The sequence below is a fragment of the Corylus avellana genome, chromosome 7 (assembly GCF_965113065.1).
Source record: "Corylus avellana chromosome 7, dhCorAvel1.hap1.2, whole genome shotgun sequence".
Lineage (NCBI taxonomy): Eukaryota > Viridiplantae > Streptophyta > Magnoliopsida > Fagales > Betulaceae > Corylus > Corylus avellana.
The window spans coordinates 19,906,874-19,930,187 of NC_142496.1; the positions used below are offsets into that span (position 1 = coordinate 19,906,874).

The 23,314-nt window shown below is 37.1% G+C and overlaps 1 protein-coding gene across 1 annotated transcript; it reads left to right on the plus strand.

Annotated features, from left to right (window-relative positions):
- Nucleotides 1-1,293: 1,293 nt before the first annotated feature.
- On the plus strand, nucleotides 1,294-4,790 carry LOC132184975 (2-oxoglutarate-dependent dioxygenase 19-like). Its single transcript, XM_059598782.2, has 4 exons — nucleotides 1,294-1,554; nucleotides 1,640-1,875; nucleotides 3,940-4,270; nucleotides 4,366-4,790. Exons 1-4 carry the CDS (start codon nucleotides 1,342-1,344, stop codon nucleotides 4,609-4,611), a joined length of 1,026 nt encoding a protein of 341 aa, XP_059454765.2. The 5' UTR covers nucleotides 1,294-1,341; the 3' UTR covers nucleotides 4,612-4,790.
- The last annotated feature ends 18,524 nt before the right edge of the window (nucleotides 4,791-23,314 follow it).

Here is a 23,314-nt window from a genome sequence, read left to right on the forward strand (position 1 = left end):
ATAAAAAATCTCATATTACGTGCTCAAATTACTAGTTATCAATTTTTACAGTAATTGTTTGAGATTCTTATCCCTAAGGACTATACTAGTGAAAAGAAACGCCTAATTTGTCTCCAGTCACTCTCTCATTGGCATGTATACAAAGACAACTATTAGCAGGTGACAATCCTAATATATCTCTTAAAAAATGTCACACTTTTCTAGAATTTCAATGTGTCTATTCTATGCCACATGCTCGTGTACCCGAAGCGATTCGTGGCTAAATTTTCTCTATACCCTCTAGCCACCACACCCCCCCGGTGCATGCTTCTTAATTTCCACTTCTTTATGGCACCATTTGCCAAAGGACCTATATGGACAAATAAGTCTAGAAAAAATCTCATATTAAGTGCCAAAATTACTTGTTATCAAATTTTACAGTAATTGTCTACGATTCTTATCCCTAAGGACTATACTAGTGAAAAGAAATGCCTAATTTATCTCCGGTCACTCTCTCATTGGTTGTGTCTGCCTGTGTAGTATAAATAATTGTGGGCACGTACACAAATTAAGACAACTATCTCTTAAAAAATGTCACATTTTTCTAGAATTTCAGTGTGTCTATTCTATGCAACATGCTTGTGTACCCGAAGCGATTCGTGGCTTGATTTTCTCTATACCCTCTCCCCCTCCCCCACCACATGCTTCTTAATTTTCACTTCTTTATGGCACCGTTTGCCGAAGGACCTAGAGGGACAAATAAGTCTAGAAAAAATCTCATATTACGTGCTCAAATTACTATTTATCAATTTTTACAGTAATTGATTGAGATTCTTATCCCTAAGGACTATAATAGTGAAAAGAAACGCCTAATTTGTCTCCGGTCACTCTCTCATTGGTTGTGTCTACTATCTGATATAAATAATTGTGGGCGTGTACTCAAAGACAACTATCGGCGGGTGACCACCCTAATATATCTCTTAAAAAATGTCATTCCTAAGGACTATACTAGTGAAAATAAACGCCTAATTCATCTCCGGTCACTTTCTCATTGGTTGTCTACCTGTCTGGTATAAATATTTGTGGGCACGTACACAAAGACAACTATCGGTTGGTGACCACTCTAATATATCTCTTAAAAAAAATGTCACATTTTTCTAGAAATTTGAGTGTGTCTATTCTATGCCACATGCTCGTGTACCCTAAACGATTCGTGGCTAGAGTTTCCCTATCTATACCCTCTAACAGGTCCCCCTATGCTCCTTTCCACTTCTTTATAAGAACAGTACCAAATGCTAACCCAATCAAGACTAACCTAATATTGCACTTACAAGCTCGATCTCTCACCCACGAAAAACCAACATGTTTAGCATCAAATCACAAGTAGAATCCGGTTGTCTCACTTCTGTTCCACCCAAATATGTGTTTGATAAAAGCTCCAGTAATTGCATTTCCTCGGAAGCAGAGACGATCCCAACCATAGATGTTTCCCTGCTGACCTTTGGTACTCCCGATCAACGGTCCAAAGTCATCCAAGACATTGGCAATGCATGCCGCGACTGGGGTTTCTTTATGGTAATCTCTTGAAGTTTTTTATTTTTTTATAATTTATTGATTCTCAAGGTGTTTATTATATATCTAATTATTTCATGTGTTCAAGATAATAAATCATGGTGTGCCAGAGACGCTAAGAGATGAGATGTTGAAAGGATGCCAAAATTTCTTTAACCTAACCGAGGAGGAAAAGAAAGAGTTTTCAGGAAAGCAATTATTTGATCCCATAAGCTATGGAACAAGCTTCAACACAAATATTGACACATCATTTTTCTGGAGGGACTATCTAAAGGTGTGGGTTCATCCCAACTTCCGTGCTCCTCACAAACCTGCTGGTTTCAGGTATCTTATATTTTTGAGTCCCAAACTATATTCAACGGGAAGCCTTTCATGCAACCTGCACCTTTTACTTTTAGGCAATACTAATAAAATAGTTTAACGAAAACGCAGAAAACTAAAATAGAACATATCATTAATTACCTCCTTCTAATATCAAGTTTGTGACTTCGGGATACAACGTGCTACACGTTGAATCAGACCTTTGATCATCTTATTTAAAAATTAGTTGTTGTCCAGTGAGAGAAGCCGAAACCTATCTCTTCCTGCGACCACTTCAAAAACAGGACCACTTGGTGCGATGTCGAGGTTCATAAAAAACTTGAGTTTCTTTCTCTTAACACCAATTGATCTTAGTAGGAATGGCAACTCTCAATCTAGCAAATGGTATTAGAGCCAGAGTTATGAGTTCAAGTTGAACGTGCAACTTTTAGAATATGTCTTATGATGTGCTATTTTGAATGGTATAAAAAAAGTTTAGCTTTTTTCACAATAGATGGTTGAAGGACTGATCCAACACAATTGTGACTTTGCGAACCCCGGGTGCAATGTGCCAAAAGCATCCACCCAAACCTTGCTAAATTGACATGGTTTTCGTTTTAGAACTCGAAGACATGAGGCAACACTGATAGACTGGTACTGTTTCAGTAGTCTTTTGGGCAAAGCAGCGAGCTAAGCTAATTAAGGTAGAAATTAAGCGAGAACCCTAGCTCTTACTCTTTTCTTAGAATATTAAGATTTCACAGCAAGCATTAGCAAGGCACGTTCTTTACAACATACACGTATGTTAAATTTCTTTGTGTACATGTGAATCGGCTCAACTTGGATGCATCTTTTGGGATTCTATATGTTGAATTGGCTCAACTTGAATGTTTGCTTCGATATATATATATTAAGTTAATGACCCAAAATGTGACAGCCCACAAAAGAGAGAATAATGGTAGCTAGCTTGCACCACATGTTGTACGTGGTGGTCCAACGACCAAGACCAAACAGGCTAGTTTGGTCACTATATATTATTGGTCGCTTGGGTTCGGTTTGACCAACCCAACAATCACTTCTATGGCTTACATGGAAGGGGTAATATTATAAATTTTATTTTTAAACTTTATTGTTAAGACAATATTACCTCTTATGTTAAACTAAATGGAAACTCTCAATTTCATTTGAAATGAAAAGAATTCTATTCCGGGTTACACTTGGTGGAAGCTACTCCTCTTGATGTTGTTGTTGTTGTTTTTTTTTTTTTTTTTTTTTTTTTTTTTTTTTTTAAAAAAAAATTAATATATGAATTAATTAATTTATTTTTTATTGTTAATAGAAAATAAATGATCCAAATTAAGTATAGAGTTTTTCAAAAACTCATTAAGTCTATTTACTTGTTAAGATATGTAAACCATATAAAATATTTCTTATATTTATTATTTGAATTGTTAATTATAAAAGGAAGAAGAAAGATATTATATCCTCAACTGATTCATGTTTCCTTTTCGTTGGCAACGTCGATCCTCTTCCCTATGGTCCGGCAAGGCGGGTATCAAATTGCTTTCTCGCTGTCCACGTTTTAGTAAGTGTCAACTGACATAGCTCCAAAAAGAAAAATGACCCAAAACTTCCATGGATAAATTAGGAAGCAATGACTGATAAGATCATCACAAACTACATGCACCACCAATATTCCATATCAATATTGGGTTTCACATATATTTTGATGGGACTGAATCAGAATATGGCTTAATTAGTTGTATTAAGGAGTGAATTCAAATCTTAAAATGAAAATTACACTCTTTTTAGCTATTTCAAGTCTACTGATGTCTCGATGAAGTTGTATTAGGTTATGATTTAATTGGTCTTGAGAGAATACTTGTTGTTCTTCGCCGTCTAGGCACCTCCTTAGACAATTTTCGGATATCATGGTAATGCTCTAGTAGAATAGTAACAATTAGTCACTCCCTCCTACCTTTTTTTTCAAATAGAGTGAAAAAAAAAAAAAAAAGATTTAATGCCACTTGGTTTGAGTGCATAGTAACACCAATATTTCATATCAATCTTAATGTTTTATGCTTCCAGTGAAACCGTACGAGAATTTAGCAAGCGAAGCAGAGAAGTGGCGAGTGAATTGGTGAGAGGAATATCAGAAAGCTTGGGATTGGAAAAAAGGTACATAGAGGAAACATATGATTTAGAGGTGGGGTCTCAACTGCTGGTCGTGAATCTGTACCCGCCGTGCCCGGAGCCGGAGGTTGCAATCGGTCTGCCCCCTCACACAGACCACGGCATCTTGACCCTTCTTATGCAGAATGAGCTTTCCGGCCTTCAAGTGATGCACAATGGGAAGTGGGTTCCCGTCAACGATCCCCCGCCCAACTCTTTTCTTGTCAACATGGGAGATCACATGGAGGTATATATATATACACCATGCATTTACGGGCTTCAATTAATATATAATTTGGGCATTGATGAGAAAAATATATATATATATATATACATATGCAGATATTGACCAACGGGAAGTACAAGAGCGTGGTGCACCGAGCGGTGGTGAACAACAAAGAGACAAGAATTTCGTTGGGAACAGCGTACGGGCCACCGCTGGATACTGTCGTAAGCCCTGCGCCGGAGTTGGTGGATTGTGAAAGCTATGGCTCTGCATATCGTGGAATCAAATATAAGGACTACTTGGTGCTTCAGAAAACCAATCATCTTGACAGCAAATCGTGCTTGGATCGTGTTCGCATTTGAACCATACAAACTCAACTGCCTTATCCATAAATGGATCAGAAATTAAGTTATCTCAAATCAGATATGATATTTGTTTTTCCTTTTTCTTTTAGAGATGACAACTGCCACGCAAGTAATACTCTAGCCTTATTCCTCCCCATCCAACAATAAAGAAAAGAGAAAGGGGTAGTCTTCTTTTTTGTTTTTTGTTTTTTTTTTTTTTTCTAACATATCGGCACGAGAGCGGGGGAGGGAGAAGGAGTAGTCTCATGCTATTGCCTTAGTAGTAGAGCATACCTTGAAAATTATTAGCCTTATTTTGCCCGGGACCCTGCCGGAACCCAATTGGACTTGTCCGAGACCTGCCTGGCACTTGACCGAGACCCCGTTGGAACTTGAACGGGGCCTGCCTGGAGCTACCCAGGACCCGACTGGGACTCGTCCGGGACCTGCTCGAGACCTGACCGGGACTTGCCTGGGAGCTGCCTGAGACTTGATTGGGACCTGCCCAGGACCCCGGTGGGACTCGCCCAAGACTCGTCGAAAAATATTTTCGGCGGAAAACATTTTCCTTGAAAATGATTTCTTGGAAAACATTTTCCGCTGTTTGGCATGTATGGAAAATTAGGCGGGTCCCGGCCGTCAAAAAACATTTTCAGCAGAAAACATTTTCCGGTGTTTGGTGTGTACGCAAAATCATAATAAACACTAAATTACGAAAATGTCCCTATTGGATCTTGGGCGGGTCTTGCCAGGGTCTCAGGTTGATCCCGACGAGGTCTTGATAGGGTATAGGTGGGGTCCGGCCAGGTCCCAGGTGAGTCGCAGTGCAGTCTTTGTGGGAATCGGTTCAAACACCTCTAAGACTTGGTAAGGACATTTTCATAATTTAGAGTTTAATATGATTTAATCAAAAAAAATATATCTAAAAAAGTTTTGATTTTTCGTGCTCGCGGTAAACACCGTAACATATTTTCGGCAGAAAACATTTTTAGGAAAAATGACTTCCTTGAAAATGTTTTCCAACGAAAACCATTTTACGTCAAAGTAAACGGAGCCTAAGAGGTTTATTAGCCACACGAATAGTTTTAATGTAGAGTTCAATGCAAGACCATGAGATTAGTGCTGATAATTTTTGACAAGACTCGTGAATTCGGTATGAAATCAAAGGATTAGGATTTAATAGTTTGACCCGTTTAATTTAAGGAGTCGGATTATAATTGACTTATATAATCTTATATTCATATTTTGATACGATTTGAATCCAATACACAACATAATAACAGACAATTTTTAACATAATCCACGAACTCAATACAAAATTAGAGGGTTATGATTGATGAGTTTGACCTGACACGATTCTAGTACGTACCTTAGGATTTGAGTTTTTTGTTTTTTTTTTTCTAGAGAGAGATAGAGAGAGAGAGAGAGAGAGAGGGAGGCGTGAGAGAGAACCTAGAACTAGAAAAGTAGGGTTTTTTTTTTCCTTTTGGGGTTATTAGCGCGCCGGGTACCCACGGCCCAAAATTTATTCTAGCCGAAACTCCCAAACGTCCCACACGGTTTGAACGAAATCCAACCTGTTTCAACAAAAAAAATCACTAAATCCGGGCAAGTCGCGATGGATTGAGGCGGGTTTGCTAGTTGGGTGGGTTTTTGCCCACCCCTACTCACAATTGAAAGTTTAAGGAGAACATTGTCAATTGTGTGGTAGTTTGAGGAGAGTATGTTGACTTTTATTTATTTATTTTTTTAAAGTGAGCGTAGGTTATAATTTTTTTTTTTTAAAAAAAACAAACTTGACGAAATCTCATTCTAGAAGTAATCAAAATGAGGGGATTTATAGTTCCCTCTCAATAATATCACAAATACAGCCAGTGGTATTACACATCCTAGTAGGGGTGTCAAGGCAGTTACGGTTAGCGGTTATTGGCAATAACCGTTAATCGTAACCGCCTTAGTGGTTAGTAGATTTCATTAACCACAACCGCTAACGCCTAACTGTTAGCAGTTAGTGAAATAGATAACCGCCCGCTAATCGTTTTTTCAAAATTGGATTTTTTGAGCCTTTTTGGTCTTCTTTTTTGGGCTTTTTGGGCTTTTTTTTTTTTTTTTACTTTTTTTTACTTTTTTTTTTTTTTTTTTATTTTTTTTTTTTATTTTTAGTGTTTTCTTGGGCCCAATTGCTGTAAAAAGAGTCCATATTGAAAAATAAAAAATATTTGATCCAAAATTTACATTTACTTGTACTTTTAAAAAATTTCCTTAAATATTAAATCATAACCGATTAACTTTTTTCTCATTAAATTATATCATATGATTAATTATTTAAATTATTATCATATTTACTTATAATCTTTTTTCTTTGAATTGAACTTAATATCTAATGGTAAACAGTAATGTTCAAACTCCTAAATCCTAAATTTGCATTATCTAATAATGCTTTAATTAAATTGTAGTTATAAGTAATATATTATTTAATTCAACTGAATCAATTGTGATTATCATTGTACATGAATCATATAATTAACTTATAGACTTATGACTTATGAGTTATGTCATATTATATACGTATTATTTATTATTATATAATCATATGATTTAATGATCAAGTCATCATGTGATATAATCATATCAATTATAGTGATAATACATAAATTACTAAAATTATAATGATAATACATTAATACTTAAATTGTGTTTATAAGTAACACATTGGTCATTGTTTAATCCAAAGTCAATTACTTAATTTAATATTATACAAATCATATCATCATTGTACATTAATAATATAATTCACTTGAAGTCTTGAATAAAGTATTTGAATTATCATTGAATTATATGATTAAGTATTGATATTATACATTTATATTATTCATATGCATATGTAAACTTATATAGACTTATAACATATACATACTTATAAGTTTATAACATACATTGGAAATAAGTCTTTAGATATTTAATTGTTGTATTAGTATGAATTTGTATACTTATGAGTTATGTCATATTATATATGTATAATTTGTTATTATATAATCAAATGATTTAATGAGCAATTGATCATGTGATATAAAATATATAATCATATAAATTATAGTGATAATATATTAATACTCAAATTGTGATTTAATGATCAAGTGATTATATGATATAATCATATAAATTATAGTGATAATATATTAATACTCAAATTGTGATTTAATTATTCTTTAAAAAAATTGTGATTTAATGATCAAGTGATTATGTTATATGTATAAATATTTTTATAATTATAATTATAAAAATATATTATATAAAAAGGCAGTTAGCGGTTACTATTAGTAAACCCAATAACCGCTAATTGCTAACCACTGGGCGGTTATAATGGTTAGGCGGTTAGCGGTTAATATGGTTAAACGGTTAGCGGGCGGTTTTTAACTGCCCGCATTGACACCCCTACACCCTAGTCCTATCTATGAAAGTGTCGGCGGCCAATTTAGCCAATGTATGGGCTGCCATGTTTGCCTTTCGATCCACATGTTGACAACTCTAGCCATGTAAAGACTATAGCACCCTTCGAGTATCTTCAATTATATGTCCATATTTGCTCCAAGAGAATTAATCCCATTCACAAATACTTGTGCATCTTCCTCCAGAACAAGACATGACAAACCCAATTCCTTACCAAAAGACACTGCATAAAATGACGCCAGAGCTTCACCTGTAGCTGGATCAACACATCCATTCTGTGGGACAGTATGAGCCGCTACAAACCTTCCATTAGAATCACGTATCACGATTCTCATACCAAATTTGTCCGTATCCCGATTGAACCCCACATCCCAGTTAATCTTGAACGAACCCACAACAGGTTTTGTCCAAATTAATGATGGTGCCATCCTTTCTTGCCTCACAGTTGGAGTAGTTGATAGATTAGCTTGACTAAAATCAACCATCGCCTGATTTGTTATCCGAACTAGATCATTCGGATTAGTAAAAGCTTCCACATAGATCACCCCGTTCCTCCTCATCCAAATATTCTTTGACTGTCTAGCAAACACAATGAGCATTTCCACATCGCCCTTCTTATACATCTCTTCTACTAGTTGTAAGAAATTTGCACCTGAAGAATGAAATTTCTGAAAAAATACTTCTCAAGCGCCCCACACATCAGAAGCTGAAGGACAAGACCACAAAATGTGAGTGGCCGCTTCTACTTCAATTCCACAGAAAGGACATCAAGAATCCGTTAATATTTTCCTCTTCAAAAGATTATCACATGTTGGAAGAATATTATGACAACCTCTCCACAAAACATTCTTATAAGAATTGGGCATCTGAAGCTGCCACAGGACCCTCCAAATCTCACTTTCCTCCATTCTTCTAGAACACTCCGGTTTACTCCTGTGTTCTAACTCCATAGCTAAATGATATGCACTACGAACAAAGAACATCCCGGAATCAGTACCCCTCCACACCCTCACATCTGGATTATTACCCACTCCACTTATAAGAATAGAAGCAATAGCCCGCACCTCCTCCGTATTGAAATTAACACTCAGGCATTGAAAGTCCCACCAATTTGTGTCGATATCAACTAGTTCTTGAACCCTTGCTGTAGCAGACATGAATCTTGGTTGAGTTTGAATCATAAAAGTATTGGGGATTGGGATCCATTTTTCTCCCCAAATTCCTACCTTTACCCCATCTCCTATCCGCCATATAAGCCCACTTTCCAGAAGATCAATAGCACCTTGAATGCTTCTCCATGCATATGATGGCTATGAACTGAGCCGAGCCTCCAAAATTGAACTTGTTGGAAAATACTTAGCCCTTAGGATTTGAGCAGGTAAACTATCCGAGTCATGAAATAATCTCCAGCATTGCTTAGCTAAAAGGGCCTTATTAAAACACATAATGTCCTTGAAACCTATTCCCCCCCGGTGACTGAGAAACACTCATTTTGTTCCAGCTCATCCAATGAATTCTAGAATTATTTTGTTGGTGGCCCCACTAAAACGGGGAGCTTGAAAATACTCATGCTATATGTAGGTATAGCTTGAATGACAATTTTCAATAATACCTCCTTCCTGGCTTGAGAAAGAAAATTCAGCTTCCAATCTTGCTTTCTCTTCCATACCCGATCCTTTATACTTTTAGAAGCCTGAGACCTTGATTTACCAACCAAAGCTGGCAACCCAAGATACTTGTCATATCTACTGGTTTCTATGATCCCCATCAGAACCAACATAATTTGTTTGACTTCAGGCAAAGTATTACGACTTAAAAAGATAGAGGTTTTATCCTTATTCAATCGTTGCCCCGATGCATTCTCATAGGTCTGCAATAAATCTGACATCTTCCGCCAATGGTGAGGAGTAGCCTTACAAAACAAAAGGCTGTCATCTGTAAAGAAGAAATGACTGATACGAGGACCTTTCTTCGAAGTAGGAACACCAGTAAGTGTACCTTGAAACTCTACTCTTGACAACATGGAACTGAAGGCTTCCGCACATAAATGAATAAATATGGAGAGATAGGGTCTCCTTGCTGAATTCCTCTTGATAGAACAATTCTACCCTTGGGAGAACCATTTACAATAACTGAATAAGTTGCTGAGCTGACACAAATCAAAATAAGGCGAATCCATTTGACATCAAATCCCATCCTTCTCATCACTGCTTCCAGAAATGCTCATTCCACCCTATTGTAAGCCTTAGACATATCAGGCTTAGCTGCCATATACCCATCTTTGCCCCACATCCGTACTTGCATAGTGTGCAGTGTCTCATAGGCTATTAGGATATTATTTGAAATCAATTTGCCTTGAATAAAAACACTTTGATTCTTCGAGATAATATGAGGTTCTATTATTTGTGTTGGAATATTTTATATTTTCTAAATTAGGTTTATTAATATTTTTCTTGACAAGTTATTTCTCTTTATGTTAGAATATTTTTATTCTAAGTTAGTATATTTTCTTGTAAGGTTTATTCTCTTGCTTAATTAATTTAGGTTTACTTTAGGGTTTCTTAGTCACTACTCATTGTCTCTCTATAAATAGAGAGATATGTAATATTGTTAGATATAGTGAATATACAAGATGTAGCCCATACGTCTCTCTCCGCTTCCACTCTTTTTTCTTTCTCTTTCATATTTTAGTATTATATATATATATAGTTTCAGAGCCAAGTTTATGTGGCTTTCAATATATATATTTTAACATGGTATCAGAGCTATGTTTCTGTTTCTATGGCTTTCAATAAAAGTCTTATGAGGTTTCTATGGTGTTTTCTAGCATTCTCTTATGACGATCTCCAATTTTTTTTGTGATCCACGGCTTTATTCATTGGCAAATTTTGGCACAATGTGGTTTGGCCTTGCACATGATTTTTAACGGCTAGTTTCCGTTCTCCGGCCTCATTGTCAGTTGCGGCTTAGCCCTTTACCGGATTTTTTTAGTGGCTTGTCTCCGTTCTCCTGTATTTCTTTGTCTGTCACTTTTAGCCTTTCTTGTCTTTCTTGTCGGCGAATCTTAGCACAATGTGGTTTGGCCCTTCACAGGATTTTTGACGGCTAGTTTCTGTTCTCCGGCCTCATTGTCAATTGCGGCTTGGCCCTTCACCGGATTCTTTTAGCGGCTTGTCTTCGTTCTCCAGTATTCCTCCAACTGTCACTTTCAGCCTTTCTCGCCGGCATTGCCTTAATCTAACCATCGACTTTGGATGCCTTTAATTTCTTCTGTTTTCCAAACTCAAGCTTACACCTTGAGTTTGAGGGGGGATGTTGGAATATTTTATATTTTCTAAATTAGGTTTATTAATATTTTCCTTAACTAGTTATTTCTCTTTATGTTAGAATATTTTTATTCTAAGTTATTATATTTTCTTGGAAGGTTTATTCTCTTACTTAATTTGTTTATGTCTACTTTAGGCTTTCTTGGTCACTACTCACTGTCTATTTATAAATAGAGAGTTATGTAATATTGTTTTATATAGTAAATATATAAGATGTAGCCCATACGCCTCTCTTCGCTTCCGCTCTCTTTTCTTTCTTTTTCATATTTTAGTATTTTATATATATATACATGCATGGTGTTGGGAATAAATTCACACTATAAGCCCACCAAATTCTGGGCCCAATGGCCAAGGATAGGCCCATGAAGATATTAATTAAATATCAAGGACTATTTAATTAATTGATAGTCTTATATTTCAATTAGGATAATATTGGAATAAAGACGTCCTACTTATCTCTACAAGATGACTGCTCAAGATTATCTCTACACGATATTCGTTGAATGTTTATCTCTACATGATAGCTGTTGAGTTCTATCTCAACTCCGGACTCTCAAACCAATTCAAATAAGAAGATTCAGTCCAAGTCTACTTCATCTCTCCGAGCCTATAAATAGGCCCCGACACAAGGTACTAAGATATCTTGAATCCTGAAATATCCTCACACATATTATTGAGCGTATTGAATTATTGTGCGCCGAAGCACAATATTTCACTTAGAAACTTTCTGATTTTGGCATCGGAGTGTCCCCGGTTATCTGGGGACCCCCTTGACAATATTGCCTTTTTTGTAGTGATTTGGAGTGCACGAAGACGTATTGAAAACCCCGAAGAAAGCGCATCCACCGTGTTGAAAACTGTTATAACAGTTTGGCGCCGTCTGTGGGAAAGATTATTTGTTTCTCATTAAAAAAAAAAATTCATCACAGTGTGGATTGGCAAAGCAGATCTGCCTCTTACATTGCAGATCCACGTTAGCTGAAGTCCAAACGATCATTCCCGCTGTCACTGACCCACATCTGCGCATCGAAGAAAATCGTAGAAGAAGAAGCCTCGTGCGTAATGTATCTGGTAGACAAAAAAAAAAAAAAAAAACGAAAGAAAAGAAAGGGTGCTGCGCTGGAGAGAGAAGAAGAAAGAAAAAGAAAAAAGAGAAAAGAAGAAAAGAAAGAAGAAAGAAAAAAGAAGAAGAAAAAAGAAAAGAAATAAAAAAAATATATATAACAGCACGTGAAGGGCTGTACGTTGGAGGAATTTGGATAAGAAAATTGGCGTTTGACAACAGGTTTTCCTTATTCAATTTATATTCCTGTTTTGGTTTTGGAATAGCTTATCCTGATTTAAGTTTATATTCCTATTCTGGTTTAGGAATAGCTTATCCTGATTTAAGTTTATATTCTTATTTTGGTTTAGGAATAAATTATCCTAGTTTAAGCTTATATTCTTATTCTAGTTTAAGAATAGGCTATTCTGGTTTAAATTCCAAATTTGGTTTTGATTGGTTGTGAGAATAAGGTAATTCTTATTCCAAATTATTACATTTTGGGGATACTTTATCCCGGATAAGAAGAAAAGGAAAAAGCAAAAAGGAAGAAAAAATTCTGCCATGGTGGTTACGCGAACGGAAATAGCCAACCATGTTGGTCCATTGGTCCAGCCTAATCCGAAACCGGTCAACCACGTCGGCCAGATTGACCCGATAGATCCAGTTATCAGCATCAACCCTGTTGATCCCATAGTTCAGCAAGGACCGGTTCAACACAACATACCTCCCCGTCAACTGGAAATAGGAGATCCTAAACGCTTTGCAGCAATGGCAGCGCAAATCGAAGCTTTGACATGGCAAAATGCAAAACTTCGTTTACAGGTATTAGAGCAATCTCATCGCGAGGAAACCCGTGGTAGGCGGGACGAAGAAGAGCACATCAGCCGTGTTAGCACTCATAATCAACCAAGAGGAGGACACCAAAAAGGCAACTTCAAGCAGCATGCAAGCTGAAAGGAGGAAAATCGGGTGAATGATAGCAAAATCAGTGGTACCCAAGATAGAAATGATGAACTCAACAGGAGGATGGCAGAGTTTGACAAGAGGTTCATCAACCTGGAGCGGAAGAATAAAGGGAAGGACACCTTCGTGGAGAAGATGTTGTAGGGAACCGGTTCACCTTTTTCCCCACGGGTGGAGGAATACCGGTTGCCTAAAAAATTCAAGCCCCCTCCTATGATAAGTTATAAGGGTATCGGAGATCCAGTCGAACACTTGGAAGATTTTCAGTCACATGTACGCCTCCTTGGCATCCGAGACGAGGTGGCTTGTAGGGCCTTCCCCCTCACTTTATCAGGAAGTGCCCAGAGCTGGTTCAGGAAGCTGCCCTCGGGCTCAGTTGACAAATTTGAGGATCTAGGCCGGGTATTCTTAACTCAGTTTATGACTTCACGGATCCGGAAGAAACCACCGTCTTATTTGCTGACTCTGAAGCAGCGCAGTGATGAAACCCTGAAGCAATCCATAACTCGGTTCAACCTAGAAAAGACAGAAATTGAAGAACCCTCAGATGACCTGATATACTCGGCAATTTATCATGGGCTCTTGACCAAAGAGCCGGTGAAAAGGAAAATGGCGCGAAAACCACTAAGCAATCTACAGGAATTGATGGGCAAAGTACAAGAGTTCATCAATGAGGATGATGTTCTTGAGGCGATAGATAGCACGAGACATCCGGGACAAAAAGAAGATAAAAACAAGGAAGACTACTTCCGGGATCGGGTGTAGCATTTGAAGAAGTACTATCAGTAGTACGCCCAGAGTTTGGTTTATTTATGCTTTTATGCTTTTATTATTTGATTGTTTTTTAATAATAAATTTGATTTGAATAAAGAGTAATGCTGATTTAAGCATCGGAGTATCCTCGGTCCCCCAAGGACCCCCTTTGACAATTACTCTTTGGTAGACAGGACAAAGAGAAAACCTTAGACAAAAACAAGGAGCTACCTCGAGGTGAAAGGGGAGCAAAGGTTCATATCCAGAGACAAGGAGAAAACCTTGGACAAAAACAAGGAGCTACCCCAAGGCGAAAGGTGAGCAAAAGTTAATATGTTGAAAGATTCATATATCATGGTTGTAGATTACTATACAGGTTAAAGCTTAGCTTGTCAGGCGGGATTTAATGAAGAACCGGGTATATCACCCTCGGATATTTGATAGAAGAACCGGATATATCACTCCCGGATATGGCAAAGGAAGAGTCGGGTATGTCACCATTGGAGACATGGAGAAAACCTTGGTTAAAAACAATTAATGGGAGACAACTTGGTAAAAAACAACAAGATTCACCCCGGAGACAAGGAGAAAACCTTGGGTAAAAACAAGGATAGGGAGACAACCCTCTAAAACAAGGACAAGGAGAGAACCTTGGACAAAAACAAAAACGGGAGACAACCCGGCAATAAACAAGGACAAGGAGAAAACCTTGGGCAAAAAGAATTAACGGGAGACAGCCCGGTAAAAAAACAAGAAGACAAGGAGACAACCTTGGGCAAATACAATCAACGGGAGACAACCCGGTAAAAAACAATGAGCTACCCCAAGACAAACGGGGAACAAATGTTAGTCTGTTGAAAGACTTGTGAATTATTGTTGAAGATTATTAAGCAAGTCTGGAGCCAAGTTTGTAAAAACGGGCATTTGAGAGATGACCGGGCATGATCCCCGAGTATCTCACGGATATGACAGGCTTAGGCCCAGGGCAAAGGAACTAGTTGGGGGGTACTCTCGACAACCATAAGACAAGGAGACAATCTTGGGCTAAAAACAAGCAACATGAGACAATTCAGTCACAAAACAAAGAATCACCCCAAGGTGAACGGGGAACAAAGGTTAGTCTATTGAAAGACTACAAATTACTGCTTAAAAGTTATTGTGAAGGTTTGGATTATCTTTATGAATTGGAGAGGTACTCGGGCATGATCCCCGGGTATCTCGAAACTTGGATGAGTTTAACCCCCTAGGCAAAGGATAGAGCTAGGGGGTGCTCCCGGGAACTCAGGCGATGCCAAAAATAGAGCAGAAAAGCTCCAACTAAGGAGCTCAAAGCACACTCACTAGAAAGACATGAGTCTCGGATAAGGTCAAACAACAAGCCGCCAAAAGGCTTTGATTAAATTCCCATTACCCAAGTACCTTGGCTAAGGGAATTGGGGGGTAACTGTTGGGAATAAATTCACACTACAAGCCCACCAAATTCTGGGCCCAATGGCCAAGGATAGGCCCATGAAGATATTAATTAAATATCAAGGACTAAATTAATTGATAGTCTTATATTCCAATTAGGATAATATTGGAATAAAGACGTCATACTTATCTCTACAAGATGACTACTCAAGGTTATCTCTACACGATATTTGTTGAATGTTTATCTCTACATGATAGCTGTTGAGTTCTATCTCAACTCTGGACTCTCAAACCAATTCAAATAAGAAGATCCAGTCCAAGTCTACTTCATCTCTCCGAGCCTATAAATAGGCCCCGACACAAGGTACTAAGATATCTTGAATCCTGAAATATCCTCACACATATTATTGAGCGTATTGAATTATTGTGCGCCGAAGCACAATATTTCACTTAGAAACTTTCTGACTTTGGCATCGGAGTGTCCTCGGTTCCTCGGGGACCCCCTTGACAATATTGCCTTTTTTGTAGTGATTTGGAGTGCACGAAGACGTATTGAAAACCCCGAAGAAAGCGCATCCACCGTGTTGAAAACTGTTATAACAGTTTGGCGCCGTCTGTGGGAAACATTATTTGTTTCTCATTAAAAAAAAAAATCATCACGGTGTGCATTGGCAAAGCCGATCTGCCTCTTACATTGCAGATCCACGTTAGCTGAAGTCCAAACGATCAGTCCCGCCGTCACTGACCGACATCTGCGCATCGAAGAAAATCGTAGAAGAAGAAGCCTTGTGCGTAAAGTATCTGGTAGACAAAAAAAAAAAAAAAAAAACGAAAGAAAAGAAAGGGTGCTGCGCTGGAGAGAGAAGAAGAAAGAAAAAGAAAAAAGAGAAAAGAAGAAAAGAAAGAAGAAAAAAGAAAGAAGAAGAAAAAAGAAAAGAAATAAAAAAATATATATATAACAGCACGTGAAGGGCTGTATGTTGGAGGAATTTGGAGAAGAAAATTGGCGTTTGACAACAGGTTTTTCTTATTCAATTTATATTCCTGTTTTGGTTTTGGAATAGCTTATCCTGATTTAAGTTTATATTCCTATTCTGGTTTAGGAATAGCTTATCCTGATTTAAGTTTATATTCTTATTTTGGTTTAGGAATAGATTATCCTAGTTTAAGCTTATATTCTTATTCTAGTTTAAGAATAGGCTATTCTGATCTAAATTCCAAATTTGGTTTTGATTGGTTGTGAGAATAAGGTAATTCTTATTCCAAATTATTACATTTCAGGGATACTTTATCCCGGATAAGAAGAAAAGGAAAAAGCAAAAAGGAAGAAAAAATTCTGGTATGGTGGCTACGCGAACGGAAATAGCGAACCATGTTGGTCCATTGGTCCAGCCTAATCCGAAACCGGTCAACCACGTCGGCCAGATTGACCCGATAGATCCAGTTATCAGCATCAACCCTGTTGATCCCATAGTTCGGCAAGGACCGGTTCAACACAACATACCTCCTCGTCAACCGGAAATAGGAGATCCTGAATGCTTTGCAGCAATGGCAGTGCAAATCGAAGCTTTGACATTGGCAAAATGCAAAACTTCGGCTACGGGTATTAGAGCAGTCTCATCGCGAGGAAACCCGTGGTAGGCGGGACGAAGAAGAGCACATCAGCCGTGTTAGCACTCATAATCAACCAAAAGGAGGACACCAAAAAGACAACTTCAAGCAACATGCAAGTCGAAAGGAGGAAAATCGGGTGAATGATAGCAAAATCAGTGGTACCCAAGATAGAAATGACGTACTCAACAGGAGGATGGCAGAGTTTGACAAGAGGTTCATCAACCTGGAGCGGAAGAATAAAGGGAAGGACACGTTCGTGGAGAAGATGTTGCAGGGAACCGGTTCACCTTTTTCCCCACAGGTAGGGGAATACCGGTTGCCTAAAAAATTCAAGGCCCCTCCTATGATGAGTTATAAGGGTGTCGAAGATCCAATCGAACACTTGGAAGATTTTCAGTCACATGTACGCCTCCTTGGCATCCCAGACTAGGTGTCTTGTAGGGCCTTCCCCCTCACTTTATCAGGAAGTGCCCGGAGCTGGTTCAGGAAGCTGCCCCCGGGCTCAGTTGGCAAATTTGAGGATCTAGGCCGGGTATTCTTAACTCAGTTTATGACTTCACGGATCCGGAAGAAACCACCGTCTTATTTGCTGACTCTGAAGCAGCGCAGTGATGAAACCCTGAAGCAATTCATAACTCGGTTCAACCTAGAAAAGACAGAAATTGAAGAACCCTCAAATGACCTGATATACTCGGCAATTTATCATGGGCTCTTGACCAAAGAGCCAGTGATGAGGAAAATGGCGCGAAAACCACTGAGCAATCTACAGGAATTGATGGGCAAGGTACAAGAGTTCATCAATGAGGCTGATGTTCTTGAGGCGATAGATAGCACGAGACATCCGGGACAAAAAGAAGATAAAAACAAGGAAGACTACTTCCGGGATCGGGTGTAGCATTTGAAGAAGTACTATCAGTAGTACGCCCAGAGTTTGGTTTATTTATGCTTTTATTATTTGATTGTCTTTCAATTATAAATTTGATTTGAATAAAGAGTAATGCTGATTTAAGCATCAGAGTGTCCTCGGTCCCCCAAGGACCCCCTTTGACAATTACTCTTTGGTAGACAGGACAAAGAGAAAACCTTAGACAAAAACAAGGAGCTACCTCGAGGTGAAAGGGGAGCAAAGGTTCATTTCCAGAGACAAGGAGAAAACCTTGGACAAAAACAAGGAGCTACCCCAAGGCGACAGGTGAGCAAAAGTTAATATGTTGAAAGATTCGTATATCATGGTTGTAGATTACTATATAGGTTAAAGCTTAGCTTGTCAAACGGGATTTAATGAAGAACCGGGTATATCACCCCCGGATATTTGATAGAAGAACCGGATATATCATTCCCGGATATGGCAATGGAAGAGTCGGGTATGTCACCATTGGAGACAAGGAGAAAACCTTGGTTAAAAACAATTAACGGGAGACAACCAGGTAAAAAACAACAAGATTCACCCCGGAGACAAGGAGAAAACCTTGGGTAAAAACAAGGACAAGGAGAAAACCTTGGACAAAAACAAAAACGGGAGACAACCCGGCAATAAACAAGGACAAGGAGAAAACCTTGGGCAAAAACAATTAACGGGAAACAGCCCGGTAAAAAAACAAGAAGACAAGGAGATAACCTTGGGCAAATACAATCAACGGGAGACAACCCGGTAAAAAACAATGAGCTACCCCAAGACAAACGGGGAACAAATGTTAGTCTGTTGAAAGACTTGTGAATTATTGTTGAAGATTATTATGCAAGTCTGGAGCCAAGTTTGTAAAAACGGGCATTTGAGAGATGACCGGGCATGATCCCCGAGTATCTCACGGATATGACAGGCTTAGCCCTCCGGGCAAAGGAACTAGTTGGGGGGTACTCTCGACAACCATAAGACAAGGAGACAACCTTAGGCTAAAAACAAGCAACATGAGACAATCCAGTCACAAAACAAGGAATCATCCCAAGGTGAACGGGGAACAAAGATTAGTCTATTGAAAGACTTATAAATTACTGCTTAAAAGTTATTGTGCAGGTTTGGATTATCTTTATGAATTGGAGAGGTACTCGGGCATGATCCCCGGGTATCTCGAAACTTGGATGAGTTTAACCCCCTAGGCAAAGGATAGAGCTAGGGGGTGCTCCCGGGAACTAAGGCGATGCCAAAAATAGAGCAGAAAAGCTCCAACTAAGGAGCTCAAAGCACACTCACTAGAAAGACATGAGTCTCGGATAAGGTCAAACAACAAGCCGCCAAAAGGCTTTGATTAAATTCCCATTACCCAAGTACCTTGGCTAAGGGAATTGGGGGGTAACTGTTGGGAATAAATTCACACTACAAGCCCACCAAATTCTGGGCCCAATGGCCAAGGATAGGCCCATGAAGATATTAATTAAATATCAAGGACTATTTAATTAATTGATAGTTTTATATTCCAATTAGGATAATATTGGAATAAAGACGTCTTACTTATCTCTACAAGATGACTACTCAAGATTATCTCTACACAATATTTGTTGAATGTTTATCTCTACATGATAGCTGTTGAGTTCTATCTCAACTCTGGACTCTCAAACCAATTCAAATAAGAAGATCCAGTCCAAGTCTACTTCATCTCTCCGAGCCTATAAATAGCCCCGACACAAGGTACTAAGATATCTTGAATCTTGAAATATCCTCACACATATTATCGGCGCACAATAATTCACTTAGAAACTTTCTGACTTTGGCATCGGAGTGTCCTCAGTTCCTCGGGGACCCTCTTGACAATATTGCCTTTTTTGTAGTGATTTGGAGTGCACGAAGACGTATTGAAAACCCCGAAGAAAGCGCATCCACCGTGTTGAAAACTGTTCTAACACATGGTATCATAGCCAAGTTTATGTGGCTTTCAATATATATATTTTAACAATTTGTATTATATATATATATATATACATATATATATATATATATATATATATTAATTATTGTTGTTTCTTTTTGTTTTAAAATTATTTGTGTTGCTAAACTGTTGCATCATAGACTAGCTAGTTTGTCTATTTTGAATGTGTTTTTCGTTCAAAAAACATTTGAAAAATTAAAATATGGTTGGAGTTCTAATAGTCTTGATCTGTGCATAGGCCACCCTTTAGTTCATCTTCTTCTTAAGATTTAAACCGAGCTTCACATAGAGGTAGTACTAGGTGACATTTTTACTGGTAATGTTTCATAATTCTTTTATGCCCCTATTTTTTCCATTATAAACAGTAAAGCGATAATAAATAAAGCAGAAAATTAAGCATTTCAGTCATATATGATTTATTGCATGGCTATTTCTATTCGGACTTTATATATATATATATATAATTGTTGTTTATTTGCTCAGATTCTCTGTAAACTGTATACATGTACTTTTGAATTTATATCTTTTGTATTAGAGCCGATATGTTACGTTGCTAATATATCAATTTTGGCACATATTTATGAATTTTTATTGATATTTTTTGTAATACACATATTGTGTGGTAAATTACTTCATTTTTGTTTTAAATTATGTTTATGAGATTTTTAGTTTGGCCCTTACAATAATGATTTCCTGGCTTTGCTAAAGACTAGTTGTTGTCACTAATATTAAATTGGGGTAACTTCACTGAAAATCTTTGAATTTTCACCCGATTTGATAAACTCATCCAAACTTCAAAATTTCTCAATTTAGTTTCCTGAACTTTCAATTGCAATTAATTTAGACCCCTCAGTCAGGTTTTAAATGTTAAATGACGTTTATACCCTTGACTTTTTTAGAAAATTCTAACTTTACCCTTAATTCCAAAATGTTTTTTTATTTGAAAAAAAAAAAAAAATCAGGGATATTTTGGTCTTTTTTTTTTTTTTGTATTTCTAACTGTCTAAATTTAACAGAGGTTCAAATTGAGAGCAATTGAATGTTTAGGGGACTAAATTGAGAGATTTTGAAGTTGTGCGTGGGGGAGGAGGGGTTGGGGAGGATTTATCAAATCGAGTGAAAATTCAAAAGTTTTTAGTAAAATTACCCCTATTAAATTTTAATTAGTGATTATTAGTGACAACATTTGGGTTGTCATTAAAAATTAAGTCGCTAAACAGTGGCGGATCTAGGAATAGAAGTTACCAGGGGCGTAAAATTTTTTTTTTTTTTTTCTCTTTATGTATTATATATATTTTTTATAATACGGTAAATACAATCAAAAAATAAATTATATCATAATATATGTATCACAAATCAAATCAAACTCATCAAATTACCCAAAAAAAAAAAATCAAAGTAACTATTAAAAATCTTCATCTAACGACATCACAAACACATAATAATTTAAACTACTTACGAAATAAACTAAGAACAATTAAATGACTACTAGTGTCTAAGAAAAATGAGTACTTTTAGTGGGCTATTAGCATACGGCTATTTCTTTTAGAAAAGCCTCAAATCTCAAAACATAAATTATATTAGAGTTTAAGCCTACATAAAAGAGACTAGAATCTAAATTTAGCCAAAAAAAAAAAAAAATCACATTTATCTATAAACTATGACTAGAAACACTAAAAAATTCACCCGCTATCTTTTTTTAATAATAAACTATTATCTATTCTCTCTCCACTAATAAAATATAACTTTATTCTCTCTCTTTTTAATAAAAAATAGCCTCATTTCTTTACATAATGGCCATTTAAGGACCAATAGAAGGCTAAGGGTGCCCCTGGTAATTTTTTTTTACCAGGGGCACCCATAAAATTTTGAATGAAAATGCTTAATAAATTTCTTTTAAAAAAAATTTACCAGAGGCGCCTGCCCCCAGGGCGCCCCTGTGTAAATCCGCCACTGTCGCTAAAGACCATTTTCCCTTTCATGATCTATTAGTGATGACTATTTTAAGTCGTCATTGATGATATGTACACTAGAGTATTGGCATTGCTGATGATATGCACATTAGTGATGTCATAATCACTGCTGATAATAAATAATTTTTTTTTAATAAAAAAAAAAATGTGCCTTGCTCTTTCTTTTTTCTTTTTTGTGGCCGTTAATGTTATAACTTTTTTGGTATCAATTGTTAGAATATGTAAAAAATATATTTTCATATATTTCACATTTGGATGATATTGAAATATTCTTTATTTAAGGTTGATCCTAATCAAATTTAGGAGAATATTTGATTATTATACTTGTATTTATCTACTACTACGTATCCTATAAATAGGGATCATTATAAACAAATAAGTCAATGAAAGCATAATGTAGTCCTTAGGAGTTATTCTAAACGTTGGACATAAGTGTCTAACATTAACCACCTGTAAATTCTTTCTCTCTTTTCTCTATCTTGCTTTTCGGTGCTATTGTTCCAATAATTTAATTTTTCCCACAAACACCCAACATAATTTCATAGTATCACCATTATTTCAACATCAATTATCTAAATTACACTTATTAATTTGCATAAAAGAGAATAAACAAAACAAAGGAAAAAGTCGATCGGTACACGTGCTCAAGAATCATCCTTCATTTTAATATAAAAGCTTTCAATATATATTCCAGAAAAGCATCAAAGAGTTTGGTGAGGCCCATGTCTTTGGTCATTAAGGTTCTTTGGTTGCGCGTGGCGTCAACTGGCCTCGTACTTACGAGTACTAGGATATTAAACTTGCCCCCCACGAATCTTGCGTTTTCCATGTGGACAACGTTGTTGTACGTGATTCACGTTTTCCTTAAGGACCTTAACAATTAAAGATCATGATCAGCACATGATCAGAAGTCGGTTACTAGATGTGGCTATGGATTCATCGTACACACGTGACACACGCACACACGCACAAAAGTCTACCAAAGGTGACTTTTCATTCAAAAGTTGGCCATTTAATTTTTATTTTATTTTTTTAATATAAAATAAAAAATCTCTTACATTAAATGTCTGAATTACTAGCTATCAATTTTTCCAGTAATTGTTTTTATCCTCTGTGACTATACCAGTGACAAGAAACACTTAATTAATTTGTCTTCGGTCACTCGATCTCCCATTGGCTGTCTTGTAGGTAATTGTGGGCACGCAAATACAGCTATCTCTGGATGTCAATTTTTTCTGGAAATTTGAGTGTACGTTTCTATTCTATGCCACATGCTCGTGTACCCTAAACGATACGTGGCTAGAGTTTCTCTACCTATACCAT